We start from the raw sequence: 21,562 nt of genomic DNA on the forward strand, positions 1-21,562 counted from the left end.
TTCTTGCACTCTAAGCTGAGACAGACAACTTTTTTTTTGTCTACCCACAAGTCCCTGTGACACAATACTTCTGACACATTGCAAATTTCTGAAGAATTATTCCTTCCAAACAAGTATCTTCCTTGTTATTTAGCCAGGCTGAAGGGCAGTTCACTGTCATTTATGGCACAGGCACAGAGAGGAGTGAATAGCAATTACTCAGCATTTGTTAAAGTGAAGGCCTCACCTTTAATAATTGCACAGTCACATTTCTTTCCACAGGGTCAACCCGAACTCCGGAAAGGAGACTTGCTGATTGACACAAATATGTTTGTATTTCAAAGGGCAAACTACAAAGTCAAATAAAAGGCAATGTTTGCACAAGAGTTAACTTTGTCATTCATCATTCTCAAAGAGCTCAACAATCCCATGGAAAAATGTCTCTCCTTAGCTACGGTAGATTTTTGACTCAAACTTTAATACAGGTGTATGGAGAGGTCAAATTAGCACGATTGCTGCAAAAGGCTAGCTAAACACACAGCCACAAGAAAGAGGACTTAGTGGCGACCTTTTAAAGAAGCAGGGGAATACACTGGGCAGAACTCCTGCCCCCCATATCCCCACAGTGAGCTGGGAGCTGCTAAAAACTCAGCACAAATTAGAGTAGCAGGGTCCTCTCATTGCACAGATGGACAAACCAATGCCCAACCAAACAGGAAAGAGGGAGGAGGTCTCCTTTTGCACACTCCCATACCCCAATTACAGTTCATCTCGAACTAAAAACAGCAGCTCTGCACAGTCACCATCTCAGCGCAGCCTAATGGGTACGAGATGAGATAACAGGGCCACATACTGCTCTTGGGACTGCACCACTCCTGTTAAGACAAGGGCAGGTCCCTGCAGTGCCTGACCAGCCCACAGTGCACCTTCAGCAGCCTCTGTCACAGCCAGTGCTGCTCTTCCACAGCAGACAAGGGCTCCTGCCCCTTCCTGGAGCTGGCCAGGCACCTTGACAAAGCTGTGGCCATGCTCCTTTCCCTTCTGCTGCTGAGACTCTATGTGGATTTTGTTCTTCTTTCTCTCCCAAATTAAAGAATCCTAAAGCTACAAATGCATGCTGTCACAGTGCCCACAACCCTTTGAGTTCACTTTCCCAAGCTATTGGGTGTGTTGAATTTAAAGTTACCAAGTACATTAATTCTGGGCACATTAAACCTGGGCACTGAGAGCACATCTTCAAAGAGCCACTGAGAACTTTAAGGTGAATCAACTAAATGGATAAAGGATCTGCACATGGGTAGATTCAGACGAAAAGATGGAAACAGTCTTGCAGATATTTAGTGATGCACCTTCAGTTATACACACCTAGCTTCAGCCCTGTAGCTGACTGCTTTCAACTTTCTTCTCCACACAGAGAGGTCTTTGAACCTCAAAGCATTACAAAACTGTGCACATTATCAGCCATGTCTACAGGCATGTGTGTTTCACTCAGCACCCACTGAAGTGTCATGTCCAGCCGAAATACTGGATCCAGTATTTTAATCTTGTATGGATTTTTGGAAGTAGTCCAAATTTGGGTCAGCCTGACACAACTGCACCTGGGAGTAGTACAGGTTTCTAATGTGCCATGGGAATGACTTCAGCAACACGCCACAAAAAAAGTTCTTTCACATTAAGTGTATCTTAGAGTAGCAATAGTTTAAATATTACCTGGAAATTACACTCATTAACTGCAGAGTCCTTGATTAATGAGCAGGTGGAGCACACATAGGGACCTGGTCCTGATTTCAGCTGTCTTATTAGCTCTACCCTGGACACTACTGATCACCACAAAAATAAAAGAGGAAATCCAAGAACTAATTACTACTGGACAAAATGTGTAGTAACTGTGTTAGGGTACTTCAGAGATTAAGGGAAGGCTGGCAGATGTGCAAGATGCAAATACTGAAGCCACTAAAAAGAAACAGCAACAGAACTCTCCTATCTTCTGGTATCTCTGGTGAGCGAGACTGCAGGAAGCCTCTCAAGAAATAGTCTCCATTACAGAACAGCTCCAGAGCCATTTTGATTACTGCAATCATTTTAACAGCGATGGACAGAGGAGGACCCTCTGGTGCTCCCCCCACTCCCAAGGCAGGGGCTGTCTCTCCTCAGAGAACAGACACTGAGCTCTGCCAAAGGCCCAGGGAAGGAGGTCCGTATCAGTGAGCAGGAGTCTGGCAAAGAGAAAAGCCAAGGACAGGAGAGAGCATCCCACGCCAGCTCCCGGAGGGGGCCACTGCAGGTGTGCAGGCACACGGGCTGGGGTGCACACGGGGAAGCCACAACCACCTTCTGCAGTTTGTGAGCAAACACAGCTGGACCTAAGCAGCTCCTGCTACGATTACCCAGCAGCCACTGCCTCCAAGCATTTCTGCCAAACAGTAGGGACTGCCCACACACCCTCCTTCTAATTTGTGTTTACTTGTCTCTTCAAAAAGCCCAAAGAAATCTCCTACACAGAGCAGCTAAGTACAACAAAACTCAAGCATCAGAAGAGTTCAGCCAACTTGTGCCCTACGACTGATCTCCTATTTCTCCTTCCACTTTCCTTCTAATCCTGTTTATAATTACACAAGCTGTCTGATCTTCCCAAAGCTATCAATTCCCTCAAATCCATTTTCAAATTGCCATCCTTGAAAGAGCCTGGGCAGTCTCAGCTTGACACAACCCACGCCACTGTTGATGGCTCCCCTGAAATGCCGGGGTGCAGCTGGCCAGACCCTGAGCAAGGGCTGCCAAGACCCAGCCCCGAAGAGATCAGGCGAGGGGAAGGTATTGATCCGCTCCCTTTAACATGCTAATTTGCCCAGTGGCTGCTTCAGTCATTGCCAGGCTGGACACTTCAAAAGAAAACTATTTTCAAAGCAGCGATGTCTTTTTCAGCAGCAGAAAAACTTAAACTGAAAACAAATGAATTCAAGCCCCAAGTTCACAGAAGCACTCGTAGGTATTCATCAGCTCCCCAGACAGAGATGTTTGATGTATGGAAAGACAGACTTGTTAATTAGGGTTATTAAAATGTGGCCTGGCAAAAACCCTCTGGGATTTAAAATAACAAAATCAACGCCCTCTAAGTGCACACTTAAATATAAAGATAGCCTGTACTTGTATCAAAAATACTCAGCCATAACCTCTGGAAGTGTTCCATTTATTCCCCCACGCACACAGTTCTTAGGAGAAGAATAAAATATTTAAAATTAAATTTCTGTAATTCAATTTCTGTAATTCAGCATCAACACTGGAGAACATTTTGGCCTTTCCTAGTATTGATAATGGGTAAAATAAAGGCAATTGTTCAATCCCTTCAGACCACTGAGAACACACAGTGAAGGCAAGACAAAACCCTCAGTGTGACAGAGACATTATTAAAGTATTTCGGGAAGCAGCAGCATTATTGACTGACGCCTCTGCCTCAACACTCGCCTTTCAGTCACGGGCTAAATACAATGCGAGGAATGGATACAATGGCAGGTTTTAATTAACGGTCTGGGCAAGTACTGAAATATGTCACACACACAAGTTTTGCAGACAGAACACAAATCAATTGAGTGTTTTGCATCAGTGTTTGTGACTCGCATCATGCTCCTAGGAAAACCTGATATGAACTGTGAAAAGCAGGAGAGCTCTCCAAGCTAAGGGAGATAACAAGCTGCAGTTCTGAACCACAGCATACTACCCTGTTGTCAACGACTGAAGAGCCAGAAACTTGAATTTCCCTTGAAATATGTCTTTATTTCCAAATGCAGGAAGAGCTTAAGTCACCAAGCTCAGCCTGCTCCTTCTCCTCTGGACCCTGGCCCAGGACAGCCACAACCCACTGAGCCCAGTGCTGACTACACCAGCAGCACCAGCCACCCTGCTCCAAGCCCACCTGCCTTGGCACAGGAGGGAATTTAGGATGTTGCTGACCTCTTAACCCCTGGCTGCAGGGGACGAAAAGCTGCAGGAGAGAATAGGTAAATGGGGAGAACTGACTGTCAGCCTGCCATTTGCGCTGGAGCAGGCAGCAGCATTACAGCAAACTCATTCACAGAAACAAGGCATGAGGAGGCAACAAAAAATGCAAGCAAAATGGAACTTGCTTCCTTGCCACTAAATTGTCAGCTTTATGGGACTTCATGCTGAATGGTATGAAAAAAAATCCAATTTGCTTTGAAGCACATTAGTCTAACATCCTAATTATTGTTTACATTGCCATTTGCCTTCTATTAAGAATTGAATAATTACCCAGCACTCCATAGTTTAAAAATACAAGCAAACAGGATTATCTGGGTAATTAAGACACTGTACTGCAGCTTTGTAGCGTGGCTGTACAAAGCTTTCACATACACAAGCAGAAGCAATAGTTATTGATCTCCTTAGCTCAAACGATGTTTTGAGGATGTGCACGATGGGTCCCTCATTAGGAAAAGGTGAGCGATAACTTTTGACAAGTGAGGAGGGGCAGAAGCTATCTACAGCTAGGATGCCACATTCAACCTTCACTCTGGTCTTATCTCAGTCACAGACATCCTGTGTGCCTCTGGGAAAGTTACCCAGTCCATCCTCCAGCTGCTGCAGCACAGAGCATCCTTCCTCCTCCTCCTGCCCAGCACCCCCACCTTTGCCCAGGCTGCCTCTTCGCAGCCCAAGCTGTGCAGCACCAGGCCCCCATGAATACAAAGTCTGTTTCCCAGCACACCTCTTTCAGTGGGTTTGTACAGATTAACTCAGTGTTAGTGAGATTTAAACCCACCCATCTAAGGGAAGTATAAAAAGCAGACCAGCAAATGGAGTTCTTTCTAGGCATCCATGACTAAATGACCCAAAGCAAATACCAACTGTATAGTATAGCTTTTTTTTTTTCTTCAAACCTTAATAGCCCATCCATATTGTACTTTGAACAGCATGACCTCCCCTTCTGGGTGACTATTAGGACAAAAGCAAAGTTTTTGCGCATTCCTTTGTTGTTTTAAAGAGCCCTTCCTCCATTTAATTACACCACCAGGTTTCACACTGCGCAGTTTACTACCCCTGGGAAATTACCTTCAAGTTAAACACTAATTGGACATCCAACAAAAACGAAACCCCCCCCACAACCATGTTTCTCCTTCTGGTTTCTCATAGGATGTAGACCCAACACGATCAGGGTCCTAATTTCATACCACTGATTTATAAAGACACAAAATGAAAAACAGTCCTTTAAAGAAATACAGTACATTCATGCAGCATGTGGTCTAACTTATATCAATAAACCTTTCAACAAATCCATTCTGAACAAGCCTGTGTTTTGGGAGCATTTAATGAGCCTCAGCTTTATTTCAAGCCAAAGGCAATTTTAAGTAAAGTTGAAATAAAGAAAGTTAAAAAGAAAAGAAAGCCACTAAAATCAAAAATAAAATAAAATATGGGTTCTTGTATAATCATGAGGCTTAAGAAAGCAGAACTTTTCTCACAGATTATTTTCATTCAATAAATAAAGACAGCAGAGCATTTCTGCATGTTTACTTACCCAAGTGCTGGGAGCCCCTTTTCACCACACTCTAACCATGGGCCAAGGCCAGCCCAGACAGCAAAGGGAACGACACTTGCCCAGGCCTAAGCAGGTATTTGGCACAAAGCATAGGAAATATCAAAATTTAATGCAGCTTTCTCATGTCCCAAGTGCACACTTTCAGCCCAGAGGGGATCCCACCTCCTGAACCTCACCATCCCCCCAGCTGAAGATGCAGCTACAGAAGAGCTTGGTGATCACTGGTGAACATCTGGAGGAGATGACACCCAAGGGCCTGCAGCCCCTCCAGGCATGAGAAGTGGCACTTCCACACCCCAACCATCATTTTACACTCGGTCAGGGTTTGAGCACAGCACTGTCCCACACACCAGCTGAAAAGGAGCTGCACATCGGGGCAAGAGCAACAATCAGCCATGGTCAAGACATGAGGAGCACACTGAGCAAATATTACACTGTCTCAAACAAAGAGATCAAAAAAAATCAAAATAGAATCCATTTGCATAAAATCCAAATCTTTGAGCTCTGCATAAACAGAAGGAGATTTTGGCTGGTGTTTCCAAAGGAAGCTCTTATCTCCTTTGAAATGGGGAAATGGGTGTGCTACTTTGCATGAGGGTGTATACAAAGGATGTAAATGAGGAAATTGATGCATCCAAAAGGCAAAGCCGCCGACAGCTGCCAATCCCTATTCACAGGGAGAGCTTCCCCAGTCTCTAGCAGGAGGAAGGAGAAGGGAACCAACATGTTTGCTTCCCAGGGAGGTGAAGCAGGCTCTGAATATTCATAAAATGGCCATTTAGTCATGGGAGTGTTAATTGTCTCTAATTCACAAAACTGTGTGACCTCACCTGCTCCCTGCAACATATGAAAAGGATGTGGCATAATGGGATGAAATAAGATATTTATCTCACAAGTTTGGGGGGCTTTTTGATGCAGTCTCAAAAGACCTTAGTGTACTGCTGAGCATTTCTTTAATCACATCTCACAAGCACAATAAAGACCAAGCTCAGTGGAGCATATTATTAGACAGATAATAACCCTTACCCAGGCAAGATCTAAATACTGAACTCATCACACACTGGATGAGTTGTCTGCAAAGTTTTGGGTTGCTGGGTTTTTTTATCCTAAAAGAACACACAAGAACCCGAAGATGGGCTGGAAGTCCCACAAAGGACTACCCAGACCTACCATGAAATCCATATCACCACAGCAGCTCAGCTGGCTTTGATTCTGAGGACCGTGCTTTTTACCAGGAACACACAGAATAAGGACCAGATATTGCTCCCCTGTGTAGTAGCAGAGTCTTAGTAATTCAAAGGGAAGCAATCACAGCTTTTCTCCAAGCAATACATGAAGGGACAATTGCTTGATAACTGTAACTTGACTTCTGAGGAGGCCAGGCAGGAGAAAGCAATAGAGCTCCTGCAATGACATTTAAATGCAGATTTTGAAATGCACCAGGTGGTACAAGAAAATCACAGAGGGAGCAACCCTTGGAAGATCTATTGAGCTACATGAGACTATAACATAACCAAATCAGCAGAGAAGAGAACCAACTAAATTTGGTTCAGACAGACTGTGTTTCAATATCGCTCCCAGGCCCCACCCTGTAGCTTCCGTCTTCTCAGCTCCTTTTAAAACCTAACATGTTGAGTCTGTGCATTTTTTCCCCTGCCAAAAATAATCAACCTGGAAAAAAAAATCCTTCTGAAATCTCTAATCTGCACAGTCTTAGTCACCCTTCTGATCACCCTTTTGTGCAGCCAGACTGTACATCAGTGCTATTCTGACAAAAAAGTTATTACTAAAATGGGAAAGTACACACAAATTACTTTATTTCCCCACCCCTAAAAAACTCACCGTCCAAGAATCTTATCACAGAAAAAACATATAATTAGACTGTAACCTTCTGATGTAAACTGAACTGCTGCTTTCAATGATCACAGCCACTCTTCAAAGCCTCCGAGATAAAAAGAATCTTATCATTCAAATTATTACTTCTTAGGGATGCTCTTATCAAAGTTCGAAGGAAAATTCTAAAAACAGCAGTGATATGAAACCAGGACTGAGCCATATTTTAAATGACACTGGATTTTCTGCCAATTGGCCAATTCACAACTCAGAAAAAGCAAGTGTAGATGAAGACAAAGCTGTTGGCTCTCATAACCTTTACAATATCACAGTAAAAATCTCAACTGTCTCATTTATTTATACTAAATGGCAGGTCTAAAATTGAGATTTGTAATTTCACAGCATCAAAATCATCACAGATGGCTACAGTCTATTGCTTCTTTAATCTGTCTTTTCTCCCTTCCTGCTTGTTTTCCCCCCCTCCTCCTTTGAGTTAGAAAGATACGTGCTTTATCATAAAAAAATCGTAACTAAATCCAAACCACATTTTATTAACGTGTAACAAAACAATTTACATAACAATGATGTGTACAAGTGAAGTTTAAAATTACTTTATGTCTCAGCTTTGCCCTAAAGCACTAATTGCCTTAGCTTTGAGATGTGCCACTATTTGGGACAGTCATCTTCCATCAACAATATTCAACAACCATGTTCTCCTAAACAGATAGCCAGTAACACAGAACATTTGAGGGAAAATAAACAGTAATAGAAATAGCAAATTGGATTTTTTTTTTGGCATCAAATTCACAGCTACAAGTTCACCTGGAAGCAAAGAATCAGAGCTCACCTAAAATCTCTACTGATCAGGACCAATTTTGCAGAACCACTGTCATGACACCTATGAAGCTTCCCAAATAAAAATGGATTAAATACTTAGCTTCTTTTCCTTCCTGATCCAGGTTCTTAAATATATACATACTTAAATATATACAATTATGGATGTTTGGTATGACAATCATCATCAATAAAGTCAGTTGGGAAAAAAACAGCAGTCAGAGAAAGGACAGTTTTTTGTCATCATATTCAAACACCTCCATACCACCGACACAATTTTTAAAAAAATCCCATTTGAGGTCAGAAAGTCATTAACTCCCACTACAAGAAGAACTTTAGACGTGAAAAGGCTTTCCATTACGCTTCCCACACATACATCAGAAATTAGGCAAAAGAATCTCAAGGAAAATGCATTATTTAAAAATTGGGAGGGTGAGTGAACTTGAAGAAGCTTGCAGGACAAGCCAAGGGCCAGCTGGTCTCTCACAGCACTGTGTGGCAGGGAGCAGGTCAACAGAAGACAACAAGGAGCTCCAACATAGACTGGGAATCTCCCAACAAGTGCAAAGCCCCAATCCACTGGCCCGAACTATTCCTGCCCACTGAGCTTTTGTCAAACATTTAAGATCTTAATCAATCCTAACTCTGACCCTAGGATCACAGGGGAAGATGGATGAGGAAACAGACAACCTCTGACCTTTCCTTGTATTTGTCCTGCCACAGCCAACCTATTGAAAAACAATTGAGGTGGAACCTGCTCACCAGCTCCAGTCCCAGACCAGCACCCTTTCACAGCCTTTCCCAAAGTCTCTTCCCCTGCCCCCAGTCCTCTATATCAAAACCACAGGAATCCTCCTCACTTCATCCTCTTCCTCCCCTCCAAAAACCTGTCAGAGCAGAACATTTGCTAAACAATTAAGTTAAGAGGGGAAAGAAAAAGGGAAACCTCATTCAGTGGTGTCAAAGGCCAAACTGCTTTAACAGCCTCACTGGAAACCAGAGAGGAGCTGCACAGTTCTGGTGAGCTTCATTAATTCATCAGGCAGTGCTTCCCAGTAAACTGTTCTGGCTGGAGAATGGCAAATGTGAGAAAAGGAAACCACAAATAACAGCTGATGAAATGAGTTTAGCACTTTCAATTATGTGCTGGCTCGAACACTCTCAAAATGACTAGCACAGGCCAACTTCCCTCTGGAGAGCCCAAGACACAGAACGTTTCTAACACCTTTGTCAATATGGCATCACCTGATCTTCCTTTTAATTGGGAAATGGAGAATTGGGTTTCCTGAGCCCAAACGTCCCCAGATGCAGCTGAGAGCCTTTAGGTAAGCTGACAGTCATCCCCCAGGTCTCGTCCAATGCTACAAAAATAAATTTAAAAAGCATGCCACTGTAATCACTGCCCATCAACAAAACCTCAAAAGATTTCCCCTGAACAACACAGGATTTGTTGGACAATTAGCTCACCACATCTGGGCCACTGACACTGAAAAATGGATGATCTGTGTCAATCAGAGTGACCCTGTGCTGTCCTAATAGGCCTTTAGGAGAAGGTGGAATCATCTCTGTGCAATAAACCTATAAATGGGTTTATTCACTTCCTCCTCTCACAGCCCGGGCTGGTAAGGTGTGTCTGGAAGCTTTGCTCAGGAGTTATTGAGCTATAAGAGAGTTACAGCATCTCCCCAGCCACCAGCGGCTCCCCCGGAAGCACCCAGGCAGTACCACAGCCACAGGTTCACACACATCATGATAAACAGGCTTTCAAGTTTCCATCTCATGGGATGGAAAAATCAACAAAAAAACCCCAAGAAAAACCAGAATATTTCACTCCAGAGAGGTATGTCACTGTCAGCTCATTTTTCAGTCGTCTGTAGGGCCAATGGCAATTTTGTTGCCACTATGCCACACTGGGCATCTGTCATAGAACAAAAACTCAGGAAATTAAGGCTGAAGTTCACATGTAGTGGTTTTTTCCTACCAAGGCTTAATTTCAATGCATAATAAAGAACTTCATATTGACTGTAAATTACTATTTAAAAGAAATCAAGTAGGACATTCAAAAGACACCATTCTCTTAGGAGTCCATCACAAAAGCAGCCAGTTACTTGTTTTGCTAACTTGTTCTCAGTCTCAAGATGATAAAAATGCCCTAGTAAAAAACACACCAAGAAGACATGAAGCAACAGACTCCAAAGAATCTTTTCTAAAAACATGGTTCCAAATCCCAAAACAAGCTGAGCACCTTCAATTCAGCACCCAGCAAAATTAAGCTCACTGACCTGTGCAAGAATCCATTTAAGTTTGATCTTAATTTATGCTTACATGAGCAAGAGTTTCAAAGCAGAGGCTAAAGATATTTTATTTATAAACTCTCTTCTCTCCTTCCCTAACCTTCTACAGCTTCTTTATTCAGAAAAGGGAGGCAAAGAGAATATAGGTATTGAGGTTTTTTCTTTTAGGCGAATCTGTCTTTTATACAAACTTTAATCCCTAATTCTGCAGCACACAGGATGGTGTGTGTGTGTGGGAGGGTGGGGTGGAGACTTTTAGCATTTCTAAGAGTATCCTAGCACTTCTATTATTTAACTGACAATGGAGACTCTCTGAGAAATGAAAATATTTAACAAAGGCAGCAGAGTCAAATATCAAAGGGTACTTAGTGCTAAAAATTTGCAACAAGTAAAACAACAAAGACTTCCACTTCCCAAAGTGGGAAAGTAATCCAGCTAAAACTCCTGTCCTGCCTCCCAGACTCGTTCTCAGCCTACTGCATTACCCAAAGTCGACTCTGTCAGAATTTCCTATGCTTAACAAAGTTCCCTTGAAAGATTTATCTCTTCAAACAACAGTAGCTCAACTGCACTGCTTTGCAGTCATTCACATTTTGGTGACTATCACAAGCCAAATCAAATTTAGGCATCTGCTAGAAAATGTGTTTCACCTTCTGCCTATTACAGCAGTATCATTTGTTTTGCATTATATAATGCTTAGCCTCGCCACCTGGAGCTATTGGACTTCTTCATTAAACCCCTCTGTCCCACCACATCCCACAGGGCTGCTAATCACTGGCTTTAGTCCATTTCTCTCATCTCCGATTCAATTAGGCATTCCACTAAGCCCTAATGAACAGTACAATATGGCTCATCCTACCTTGGCATTCTCCATTGCGCTCCTCATAGCCAGCATTGCACAAGCAGTTGCCAATGGGCACCAGCCATTCGCCATCTGCCCCACAGTACATTTTTGGCACATCCTTCTCTTCCGAGTTGTTGACACAGGAGCCACGAACCTCCACCAGAGAGGAGGTATCAGCCCCAGTAATGGTGTCTGGAAACTGCGCCAGGTTCCGAACCGTCAGCGGACACTTCTTATAGAACACGCGGACAGAGACCAAAGCAATGCAGGCACCGACATCCTGAAAAGCCAAATAAAACCCCTTCTTGCTGAGTGGTCCCACATCCCGGATCTCTGTATTCAACTTCATGATCCTGTCGCCAATGTCCACCTGGGTGAAGCTCTCATCAGCAGCAATGGTGTCGATCTTGGCAAACTGGCTCTCACGAATAAAACGCTCCTTATCATTGTTTGATTCATAGTAATAAAGGTTGAAAGTCTCTTTGCAAGTTCCCATGACACCTGGCAGGCTGTTGCAGTCTCTTAGTGTGAACTTGATTTCAATATAAACCCTCTGAGCCCCCTCACGGGGAATCCAATCAGTTCGTAACCAGTTATTCTGGCTGGGCTCCATCACGTTGCAGACTTGATAGGTGCGGATCGGAGTGTTCTTCTCATCCATGATGCTCACTTCCTCCCACTGCAGGGAGGAAAAGGGGGAGAAAAGTACATCAGTATTAAAAGGAACAACAGAGCTTCACAACAAACAATATGTACTTGTTCCATTACAGGGAATAAACCAGACAAAAAAACCAAACCAAAAGACCAAGCCATAGCCAAGTCCTCAACTACTCAAGCATTAAAGGAAGCATCTGCTCAGGAGAAACAAATTCCAAATCCCCTCATGCCTCCAGGAGCAAGCATGTATTTTAAGGGCCCTCTGAAGCCATTCAAGAATGCTCCCTCGACTGATTAGGTTTATTTGTACTACAGTTCACAGGACCCTGGCTAGAGCAGGGCTACACGCAGGACTTTCCAGACTCACAGAGCAGCACTGACCTGCAGTGTTTCCTCTGCACCAGGTATCTCATGGACCCTGCTTTGCACATGGAATATCCAACAGGTGACACAGCGTGACTTACTCACGCGGAATGACAGCCACACTTTGGACATCACTACCACTTATTTTAAAAACTCTTAAGCCATTCCTTATTATTTCTCTAAGCTGCCAACTACTTTCCTGGGCTACCAATATCCCAGACAAACTCAGCAAAGCCTTTACTTTGGAGCTGGGCAAAAATAGCTGTCTACAGAGACCTGGGTCCTTGACTTGGGTAGCTCTTAGAGAAGGAACAACAGGTAAGGAGACAACATCATCGATCTACCAGCAACACCACCATAACTTTGTTATCCAAACAGAGTTTCTTAGTAGTGGGAAGGTAAAAAAAGAAGAAATATGTACGCACATCTTTTTTCTGGAGAAAATGTCAGGAAACAGCTAAATTCATATTATCAGAATCCCAAAAAGGTCAGCAGAGAGAGAGTGATGAAAGACCAGGATAGCAGCATTCTGCAAAATTGTTACACCCCTGAAATCAAGTTCAGGCATCTTTAGAAGTGCCAAACAGGCAACATGATTATGAAACAACAACACGTGTAATCCAAGGCAGGTGTGGAAGGAGGAGATGAAGGAGTACAGCATAATGAAGTTAGAAAAGGAGAGCACATATACCCAACAGTTCTGAAAAGAATTGGTCAAAGTATTATCAAAGACAGAAGAAAGTTTATCACAGTGCTCTACTGGCAGGGAGAGAAGGGCAAGTAGGGGCACTAGGGAAAGAAATCTTTCCAGGAAAAAAACCCAGCAAAACCATAGCACTTCAAGTTATATTATTCAATTTATCCTTCCCTATTAAAAAAAATTAGATAATGATATGCTGACTAGGTTTACAGGCAATACAATGGAGCATATAACATTATCCTTAGAAAACAGTAGTAACTTTAAGGTAACCTCTCAGAAGTGCTTTTCAGAACTACTGAAGCCATAGCTTTGATAAACAGAAGCCTTCTTGACATGAGGGGGCTTCTTGTATAATATCCTGCATTCTTCTCGCAAGGATTGCTCTTATGCAAGTGATTTTTACTTAAAAAGCTTCCAGCTTAGCTGAATCCGTTTATAGAATGACAGCAGCTAGCACCATGAGTCACTAGGAGCAGAAAGAGTAATATTTTATTTGCTGCCTAGAGATAACTACAAATTAAAATAAAGGAGAGGGGAAATCAATACTCAGCATGTCACTCCTTTCCAGAGAAAAGAAAAAAATAAATCTTAAAAAGCAATCTATCCATGTAAAGAATAACATGTTGTTAGTAAGAAGACAGAGTTGTTTAATTTACAGCACCACAGAGCTAGTTTACTGTTACAATATTGTCTTTATGATCCATCACTTTCCATTCTGCTTATCTTCAGATTGTCTACACTACCAATATTGTGTGTGGTACAAGAGAAAGGAAGAAGCAAAGGGAAATAATACTTGTTGATAGGATTTCCTTTAGTGCATTTACACAATGGAGGATGCTGCTAGAGGATTCAATAGAGAGACCGCTGAGGTCAAGAGACACACAGCAACTGAATTTCAGCAAGTTTTTGGATTGGATTCTCAACACACCCTTCTGCTGACCAACGCACAAATGTACAGAGTTGGACTTCTTATTTCATTAACGCACAAATGCAAAACACATCTAAGTGCATCTTTATGACAGAGCTGCAAGTAACTACAGCCCAAAATTTCCAGCCACTATAAATGACTTGTAACTCGAAGTATGTGGTAAAAGCTGTAACTTTTTGCTTTCAAGCTGAAATTAAGTTTTATAATTCAGCTCTTCCCACAGTTTAATGATGCAGATTAAAACATTCTGGGCACAAAACCTGCTTTTCAACTGTGAAATGCAAGAGTAAATCATTAATTACATTCATAATACAATTCATTAACTCCTCCAGGGCTACTATATAGCTAGTTACTGCTAAATGACTACGTTTATCTCCAGCCTTCTTATCCACACAACCATCACACCCCAGGAACACTGTGGTTCAGATTTAGAAAAATATCTTTTTTTAAACAGACAATAAAGTATACACAGTTAAAGAATAACACTGAAGGACAAATTTTTCCTCAAGACGATAAAGGAGTTTGTTTCTGCTGCTTGAAATAAATCTGCAGCATATGAAGTAAATGCTTTCCAAGCACTGTATCTCAGAAACAGACCATGTACTCTTAAATTTTTCACTACGGGCTTAAAAATAGAACACATGTATGTAGGTTTAGTGAAACGAGTCACGTCCACAACAAGAGCACACATTTTTCCTTCTCGAGCTTGCATGGCACTTTCAGAAAAAACATGGGGAGAAAGGGGGAATCCAACAGCCATTAATAATATACAGCTGTAGTCTGATCATTGATTCCGCTGCTTACTTATCAAAACTTGTATTTTAGCTTCTGTTTTAATACAGAGCATAGATTCCCTTGGAGAGCCTTAGATATCCCCTTGAAAGACCCCATCTCATTAACCGACATTTCCAGGGTGCGGGATTAACAAGGAAGCCCAACTCTCACCGAGATAGAGCTGTACCTTTCCACACTGTCAAAAGATGAGGGCGATTGCCTGCAATCGGCACTGAATATGCACCGTGGGCGCTGCCAGAGGCCTGCCAATCACATCCCCACTCTTTGGAAAACCGAGTTTTGGGGACAGCACAGTGTGCTCAGGAGGAGCACAAGCCAGGACTGCAGTCAAGTTCACCCAGAACAACAATGGGGGAGCAAAACAATCCCCCATTCTCCCATGCTATGGTTATTCAGAGCTTATGCATAATGCATCACCAGCCAACGCAGCCTCAGATTCCTTCCGCTCACTGCTGTTTCCTTAGCTCTGCTTCTTCTAATTACAAGTGGGAACGCACACACAAAAAAAAAATAAGTTTTCGTAGGTTTCCTGAAGAATCCAGTGCTTTGTTGTGCACAGGTCCTGATCTTTCAGCACCTTCCTTTTTCAAACACTTTGACTTAGTTCCTTCTGCTTAAGGATTCCAAGCCGCTTTTACTCATTTAGTGTTAAAAGGATTTGAAACTTTTTTTTTTTACATTCATGTTTAGTGTGCATTGCTGGCATTTTTGGTTGAATTGCTCATACGAAGAAAGAAGGTGCCTTTCTAATTGCTTATTAAAAGAAAGTCCCATGAAGTACAGTCTCCTCCAGATGCCAGCAACTTCAGAGTCCAACATTTGAAGCAGTTTCCCAGAGAGACACTGGGCACCCTGCAGGTCAGGGCACAGATAAGGGAGCAGCACAGTACCCATCCGACAATATAAAGCTAAACCAAAAAATAAAGCTACCTTGTGTGCAGCTCTCTAAGCAAAGGGACTCTAAACCCAGCAATGAATCTTTTAACGTCATCACCACTGGGCAGTGCATTCGAGCAGCCTTCTCTTCAACAAGACAATTGTGAAAGTACATAAAAAGAAACTCCAAGGAATCACAGTCAAGCAATGGGTGCTGCAGTTCATCTGTTCAGAAACCAAAACACACGATGTTTACACTCTGAAATAGGACAACTGACCCATCACAACAAAAGGTCTATCGTGTATATTGATCCCTACTCCTTCATCCAGAAATAGAACAGCCAAGACGGTCCACAGATAAAATAATAGCAGTCAAGAATGCCAATTCAGTCGGCAGATCACATTTCTTGTTGGTATTTCAGTTTTAAATAGACATCTAAGCCGATGCCTCAACCAATCTCTTAATTCTGAAACCTCTTTTCTGCCCTTTTGGTTTCCACTTATTCCATGACAGAACTATCCAAAGGGAGTATAAAGTTTCTCCAACAAAGAGTAATTCACTTGGTAAGCTAGGGAAGAAATCTGACCTCCTCACCACAATCAACAATAATCGAGCCATTAGGACTCTCTGAAAGTTACTAATCACCCCCTTTACCCTTTTGATCAGATAGCGGTTTAAAACTTACCCCTCCTTCCAGGGGACTTGCTATCCACCCCAGCTCTCCCTGAACTGATCTGGAATCCAGCAAGGTAACTGCAGAAAGGTACAAATAAAAGAGATTAAATTCCAGCTGCCAAAAGGCAATATTAAAATAAATTATTTACCTGAACGTTTCCATATGTGCAGAGCACGATCGCATCCACCTACCACTAGAAATGCAATGTTATTTCCGACCGCGCCAATATCTTAAAAACACTTCCAAACTCTCTCTGAGGAATCGCACGTTCGTTTCCTGGCGCACTGGAGCCGCTCAGGGGCGCGGAGAGGAGCGGCGGAGTCCCGGCACACCTGCGGGAGACACCGGAGCGCCTCTCGGAGCGCTCCCGTGGCGCTGAGGACCGCGTCTCCCGCCGCCTGGGACGGCGCGCCCGTATGCCAGCGATGGGCTCAAAATCGGTACTTGCCGGGACCCCAGGAGCACGGCGGGGCACCGAAAGACCTAGCAGAGGCTCCCGAGGAGACCGGCGCCCCACGCCCGCACCGCGGGACGGCTGGCGGCTTCCCCCGCGGAGCTGCCGCCGGACCGTCCCGCAAAACGGGCTGAACCGGGGCCCTGGGGAACGGCGCACAACCGCCGAGAGCTCCCGGGAGAACCGGTTTCATGAGCCGCCCTCCGATCCGGGGCCGCCCCGGCGCCGCTCACGGGAGCGCAGTACCTCGGCGGCGCGGCGCGGCCCGGCCCGGGCAGCGGCGGCGCGGAGGGACGCGCGGGGCAGCGGCGGCCGCTCCGCCCCGGGACACCTGTGCCGGCACCGCGGGCAGCCCCCGCAGCGCCGCTCAGGCAGGTCCGCGGCCGCCGGACGGGCAGCGACCGGCCGGGGCAGCGCGGGGGCAGCGCCGTCCCGACGGAGAGCGGAGCGGCGAGGCGGAGAGGGGATGGCACAGCACCGCCGCCCGCCCGGGGGCACCGAACTTTGCCCCCGGCGCCCCGCCGGGAAAACGCGCAGCCCGGCCGCCGGCAAGCCTCACCTTCGTTGGCGGGATAGACCCGTGAGCCGGTGACGGCGCCGCAGACGCCGACGAGGAGCGGGAGAAGGGCGCAGATCGGGACCCCGGCCATGCCGCCGCCGCCGCGCTCCGGCCGCGCTATCCCAGCGGAATAACTGCCTACATGGGGCGCGCGGCGCGCGCTAGACATTGCCAAGGGGGCGGGGCTCGCCCGTCCGTCAGGCGCTGCCGCCAATCGCCGCCCGCTCCGCGCCGCGCGCCCCGCCCCGCCCCCGCGGGCGTGCGGCGCGGGGAGCCGGGCCGGGCGCTGCGGGGCGCTCCCGGGGGGAGCGGGGGAGCGCTGCCCCGAGCGGCCGCGGCCGGCGAGCGCTCCGCGGGAGGCTCTGACCCTAACAGTGTTCGAACTCCGAAAACTGACGGACAAAGGTGAAAAAAACAAAGTTAGGAGAGGAAGAGCGGCGTGGGAGCCGCGACCGCGCCGCGCACACGGACCTGCCCCGCGCCGAGCCCGGGACGGCCCCGCGTCCCGGGAGAGTCCCAGGAGCTGCCGCCGCCCCGCCCGCCCCGGCCCGGCCGGGCCCGGCGCCACCGTTGAGCAACAGCGCCACCTGGCGGGGGCGGCGTCTCCCGCGGCAGCGGCTCCCCGGGGTCGGGCAGGGACGGACAGAAATGGGCAGGGATGGACACGGGCGGACGGGGATGGGCATTACGGTCGGCCGCTCTTGGCGGCGCTTCCCCGGTGAGCGGCAGCGGACGGACCTCGCCGCTCACCGAGAAGGTGCCAATCATTCACGCTTTTATGCACCGGAGCAGTGGCCGGGCGGGGCGGGCTGGGAGACCAGGATTCGGAGCGATCCCCTCTGAACACTAACATCCATCGGGACGCACAAGCTCGTGCACACCTCCCTTGTCCACAGCTGTACACGGCGCCCGAACCGTGTCCGGGGACACCTCTACTGGCTGATGCCCTTAGCCTGTCCCCGGGAACCTGCGCTGTGCAGCCACAGCCCCGCTTTGCTTTGAACGCTACGAACATCTGCCTTCTAAAAAAAAAGAATAACTCCCTAAATGCGCCTTGACAACAAAATCGTAGTTTTTAAAAGCCCGCTAAGCCTTGGGTAGGTCAGGCAGCGCCAGTGGGCTGAGCACCGTCCTTGAACAGTCCGTACTTAGAGCTGCTCCCGGACCTGTCTGTCTGACCGGCCGTCCCGGCCGCCTCCCGGGGTAGCGCTGCGGTACCGAGGGAAACCGAGCAGCCCTCCCGCTGGCCGCCCTCGATGCTCCGTCCCTCCGCCGCTCTCGGTGCCGCTGCGTGAGCCTCGGGAAGCTCCAGAACCGGCGATTCCCGCAGCGCCTCCCTCTTCGGGCGCCGACCCCGGGGCTCTCCCACCCGCGGCTCTTGGCGGCGGCGCTGCCTCAGTTCCCCGCAGATTCGGAGGCGGTAACACCTCCCCTTCTCCCCAGGGTGCAGCTCCCTCGCTCCCGCAGCGCCCTCTCGGCACCCCCGGCACTCCCCTCGCTCCGTGCGGGACACAGATCCTTCCCCCTGCTGCATCCCAGCACCCGGAATCGGGGAATTGCACTCAGACTCTCCGAGGATTTTTCCTCCGTCTGGCATAAAACGAATCCTTGCCAGCGTTAGCTGTAGTTTCCACACAGAAGCCCCGTACAGGCTCGATTAGCTAAAAAAAACCTTTGAAAGCGACTTAAAGTTTGACTAAGAATTCTGTGCATCAGGAAACACGCCTGCCCAGAATCTCCTGTTTTCTCTTTAAATCACTCTACTTTTCCTCAAATTCAAATACTGTGAAACATAATACTTACATACACACACTTACTGATACTTTTTGCTTAAAACATAGAGTATTCTTCACCTGGTTTAATTTCAGGTCAAGATCTAGGGAGGATGCATTTTTTGGCTCTTAAAACTGCTGTTAAGAAGGTTTATTAACACAGTATTTACAATGAGGTTCCTATTTCTGAGGCTCAGATTGTTTTCCTTAGCCTTGAACATTTCTTTTGGAGCTCCCACTGGCAGAACCTTAAAGATAACCCTGCAAAGATAGCTAGTGTGTTTTTCTCTTTCCGTAGAAAATAAATCTTTTAAGCGGCTGCTTGGATAATGGGCGTTAGAAAACAGTGCAGCACAGTCAGTGCAACTGTTAAAACTTGTACTTCCTGACTTTAATTATCTACAAGAATTCTTGGCCTAATGAGAAGGAAGAAAAGGTTTAGTGCCTTTTTTATTATTTACCCAGAAATATAGGCAGTCTTCAATTAAAACTATCTGAATGTTCTTCTTTTCACATCTTTGATGCCTCTGACAGATCTACTACTAGTGAGGATAAACTTTATGGGAACTGTGGAGCATCAAAACGTCTTCTTTTTTTAATTGAAGTTATTTTTGTGGCAATGCCAGAAGAGTCAGTCGTCATTAAAATTATATAAAACGCTTTGAAACCTTAATTTTTTTTCTGTAATTTAATGCAATTTTAATTTGTTTAAAAAAAAAAAAAAAGACGCATAAAATAAATACAGACAATGTAAAAAAGGCCTGCAAATGTCATAAAATAAAATGTTTGCAATCCTACCAAATCCACTATATTTTGGCTCCAGTATGTGGGGGTTTTTTTAAGAAGTCTTGCCAAAATAATCACAATTTCCTTACTTTGTGTCATTTCAACAAATCGTAAAAGCCCAGCTTGGTTTTAACAGATGTCACTGATACTTGGAGTAAATCCTGTTCTCGGCTTCAGCCAGTAACTCCACCCTTCAACAAAGTGTCTGACATCAAAATTTATTCCTTAAAATTTTGTTACAGCCGTTGGAGCTGTTACACTTGTCTTAAACGCCTATTACCTGAGCAGCCTGTGCTGCTGCCAACCTGCCAGCTTATGTTATTGTAACTCACTATCAGGAGTGATTTAGCTTTGATGGGAACTAATCATGTTTGCACCATCATCAAGTTTACACCATTTAAACGGTCAATTTAATGCAGCTCAATAAAGCACAGCCAGCATCTCTGGTATTTGTCTCAGCTCCTCAGTGAAACTGTATTCACTTGCAGCAGACACTGTAATAATTATGACAGTGCGTTAAATGTTTGATCCTGTCTGCTTCAGAGGGGTCAACCCTGGCCAAATTATTTAGAGATCAGGACTCAAGTGGAACAGACAAACAGGCACATGAACACACAAACACAGAGACTCTGAGAAACTGTAAATCATCTGGAAATGTAAGGACTGAAATATTGTCATATTTCCTACTCACTCACAATTCGTTCTCCTCGTATTTTAAAGCACCAAGGGAATATATTAGTGTATAAATAATTGGGCATTGACACAAGGGCGTTGTCTTGGATGTATCTCTGTAGTTAATATAATTTCTAACAGAACACTCTGAATGGATATTGAATGTCTCTCACACATGTATGCTTATACACACACAGAGTTGCTTTACATTTTTTCCAATCACAAACACAACATTTATAAGTTAAATTACAGCCCCTGAAAGGGCTGTGATTTTGGATGAACATTCAGTTCTATTTTTACTTTATCCTTTCATTCTCCATTTTTCTATGTCCACCTACTCATGCTCGTCCATCTCCCCAGAAGCTTTTTGCTGTCAGTCAAGTGACAACCTCAGTAGGAAGCTCTCTGTGTTCAGGGGCCTCCTGAGGCCCAGCACTACATTTAGATGGGGGAAAGGGAAAAAAAAAAAAAAGGAAAAATAAGAAAGCAGGGGGGAGGAAGCCCAAACTCTTCCTTTAGTATGCAATTCCACAGCCTGCAGGAAAATTTCACCCATCTCCTCTGAAAAGCCTTTTCCTACAAAAATGCGATCCTATTTACTCCACTCCCACACAACTTCCACACTGCTTGGCTATTTGTAAAAGAGTGTAAAAAAACCCCAGGAAGTGTAAGACTCACACACAGAGTCTCATTGTCAAAGGGAATAATGCCCCAAAGGTGCACCTTTATCAGGCTTGGCACCAGAGAGTCACTGCAGCTCCTTCCCAGTACAAGTGCTCAGATGTGCCCAGCCTTTCCCTCCCTGGATTTACTGATTCTTTTGGATCTGTGAGTATTAAACGTTTGCCAGTAGATTACTTGACAAAATTTATTGCTAGCTATCTGAGAATAACAGCTTTTTATTTATATGAGTAAGATTTCATTCCTCAGGTCATGTTTGCTTTAGATGAAGTTGCAGGCTGTAATACAAAAAGCCATAGCAGGA

At 45.3% G+C, this 21,562-nt stretch overlaps 1 protein-coding gene across 9 annotated transcripts in view; it reads right to left on the reverse strand.

The window, feature by feature from the left end:
• EPHA4 (EPH receptor A4) overlaps positions 1–21,562 on the reverse strand; it is a 209,072-nt gene that overhangs the window by 88,469 nt on the left and 99,041 nt on the right. For 3 of the 9 annotated variants that reach the window (XM_069024182.1, XM_069024185.1, XM_069024181.1), the window contains exons 1-3: positions 17,348–17,469; positions 16,344–16,411; positions 11,354–12,017 (exon numbers count right to left, since the gene is read on the reverse strand). In XM_069024182.1, coding sequence (XP_068880283.1) covers positions 11,354–12,017; positions 16,344–16,411; positions 17,348–17,438 — 823 coding nt within the window. In that variant the 5' untranslated portion in view covers positions 17,439–17,469. Of the gene's footprint in view, positions 1–6,812; positions 6,938–7,832; positions 9,562–11,353; positions 12,018–16,343; positions 16,412–17,347; positions 17,493–21,562 lie in introns of those variants that run through there. The other 6 variants (XM_069024176.1, XM_069024177.1, XM_069024178.1 and 3 more) reach the window with 5 other exon arrangements.

This window comes from Aphelocoma coerulescens, chromosome 9 (genome assembly GCF_041296385.1).
Source record: "Aphelocoma coerulescens isolate FSJ_1873_10779 chromosome 9, UR_Acoe_1.0, whole genome shotgun sequence".
In the NCBI taxonomy this organism is placed as follows: Eukaryota; Metazoa; Chordata; class Aves; order Passeriformes; family Corvidae; genus Aphelocoma; species Aphelocoma coerulescens.